The 695-nt window shown below is 65.3% G+C and overlaps 1 protein-coding gene across 1 annotated transcript in view; it reads right to left on the reverse strand.

Annotated features, from left to right (window-relative positions):
• The window catches only part of HELZ2 (helicase with zinc finger 2, transcriptional coactivator), a 16,718-nt gene extending 16,119 nt beyond the window's left edge, over nt 1-599 (reverse strand). The window contains exons 1-2 of the mRNA XM_010142785.1: nt 460-599; nt 166-349 (exon numbers count right to left, since the gene is read on the reverse strand). Coding sequence (XP_010141087.1) covers nt 166-349; nt 460-545 — 270 coding nt within the window. The 5' untranslated portion in view covers nt 546-599. The remainder of the gene's footprint in view (nt 1-165; nt 350-459) is intronic.
• Between the last annotated feature and the right edge of the window lie 96 nt (nt 600-695).

Genomic DNA, 695 nt, shown 5'->3' on the forward strand with positions numbered 1-695 from the left:
GCGCCCCAGCGCCCCCACGCAGCGGCTTGGGGGAACAAAAGGCCCCGCGGCAAAGCGGCGTGGTCGGGTACCCTGAGCAGCCTCTCGGGTTGCCGTCTCCAAAGAGGTGAAGGAAGGGGGCTGCCACATCCCTTTCTGCGTCCCACCCGGCCGCCCGCCACTCACAATCAACACCTCGTTGGAGCATGACCGATACTCGGCAATGAGCTGGTCCTGGTAGGACAAAAGCCCTTCTTTCAGCGCTTGCTGCTTCTTCTTCACGTCAGCCTTGACCCTCTGGATCCACTCCTGCAGCTCCTCGGCGGAATGAGCCTTGGTGCAGCTCGTCCCCATTTCACACACATCCACTCTGTCAGGAGAGAGGAGTCCCAGGTGCCACCCACGCCCGGTGGCATGAGGGTCCATCAGGGAGCCGCACTGCCCCTGCCCTCTTCCCCGCGGCGCCGGGGGACGCCTTACCTGCTACACAGCGAGAACTTGGTGAGCCCAAGGGGCGGCGCGCGGTGGACCCACTGCACAGAGGTGTCGGCCGAGAGCATCTGCATGTGCTCGATGGAGGAGCAGTGGCTCTCGAAGCTCTCCTGCGAGCTGAAGGTCACCAGGCAGAGGCGGCAGTAGAAGTGCACTGGCGCAGGTGCCGCTGGCTCGCCATTGGTGCTGCAGGTCCCCCGGGGGGGCAGCAGGGCGGAGGGAAC

Source organism: Buceros rhinoceros, unplaced genomic scaffold (assembly GCF_000710305.1).
Source record: "Buceros rhinoceros silvestris isolate BGI_N320 unplaced genomic scaffold, ASM71030v1 scaffold11229, whole genome shotgun sequence".
NCBI lineage: Eukaryota > Metazoa > Chordata > Aves > Bucerotiformes > Bucerotidae > Buceros > Buceros rhinoceros.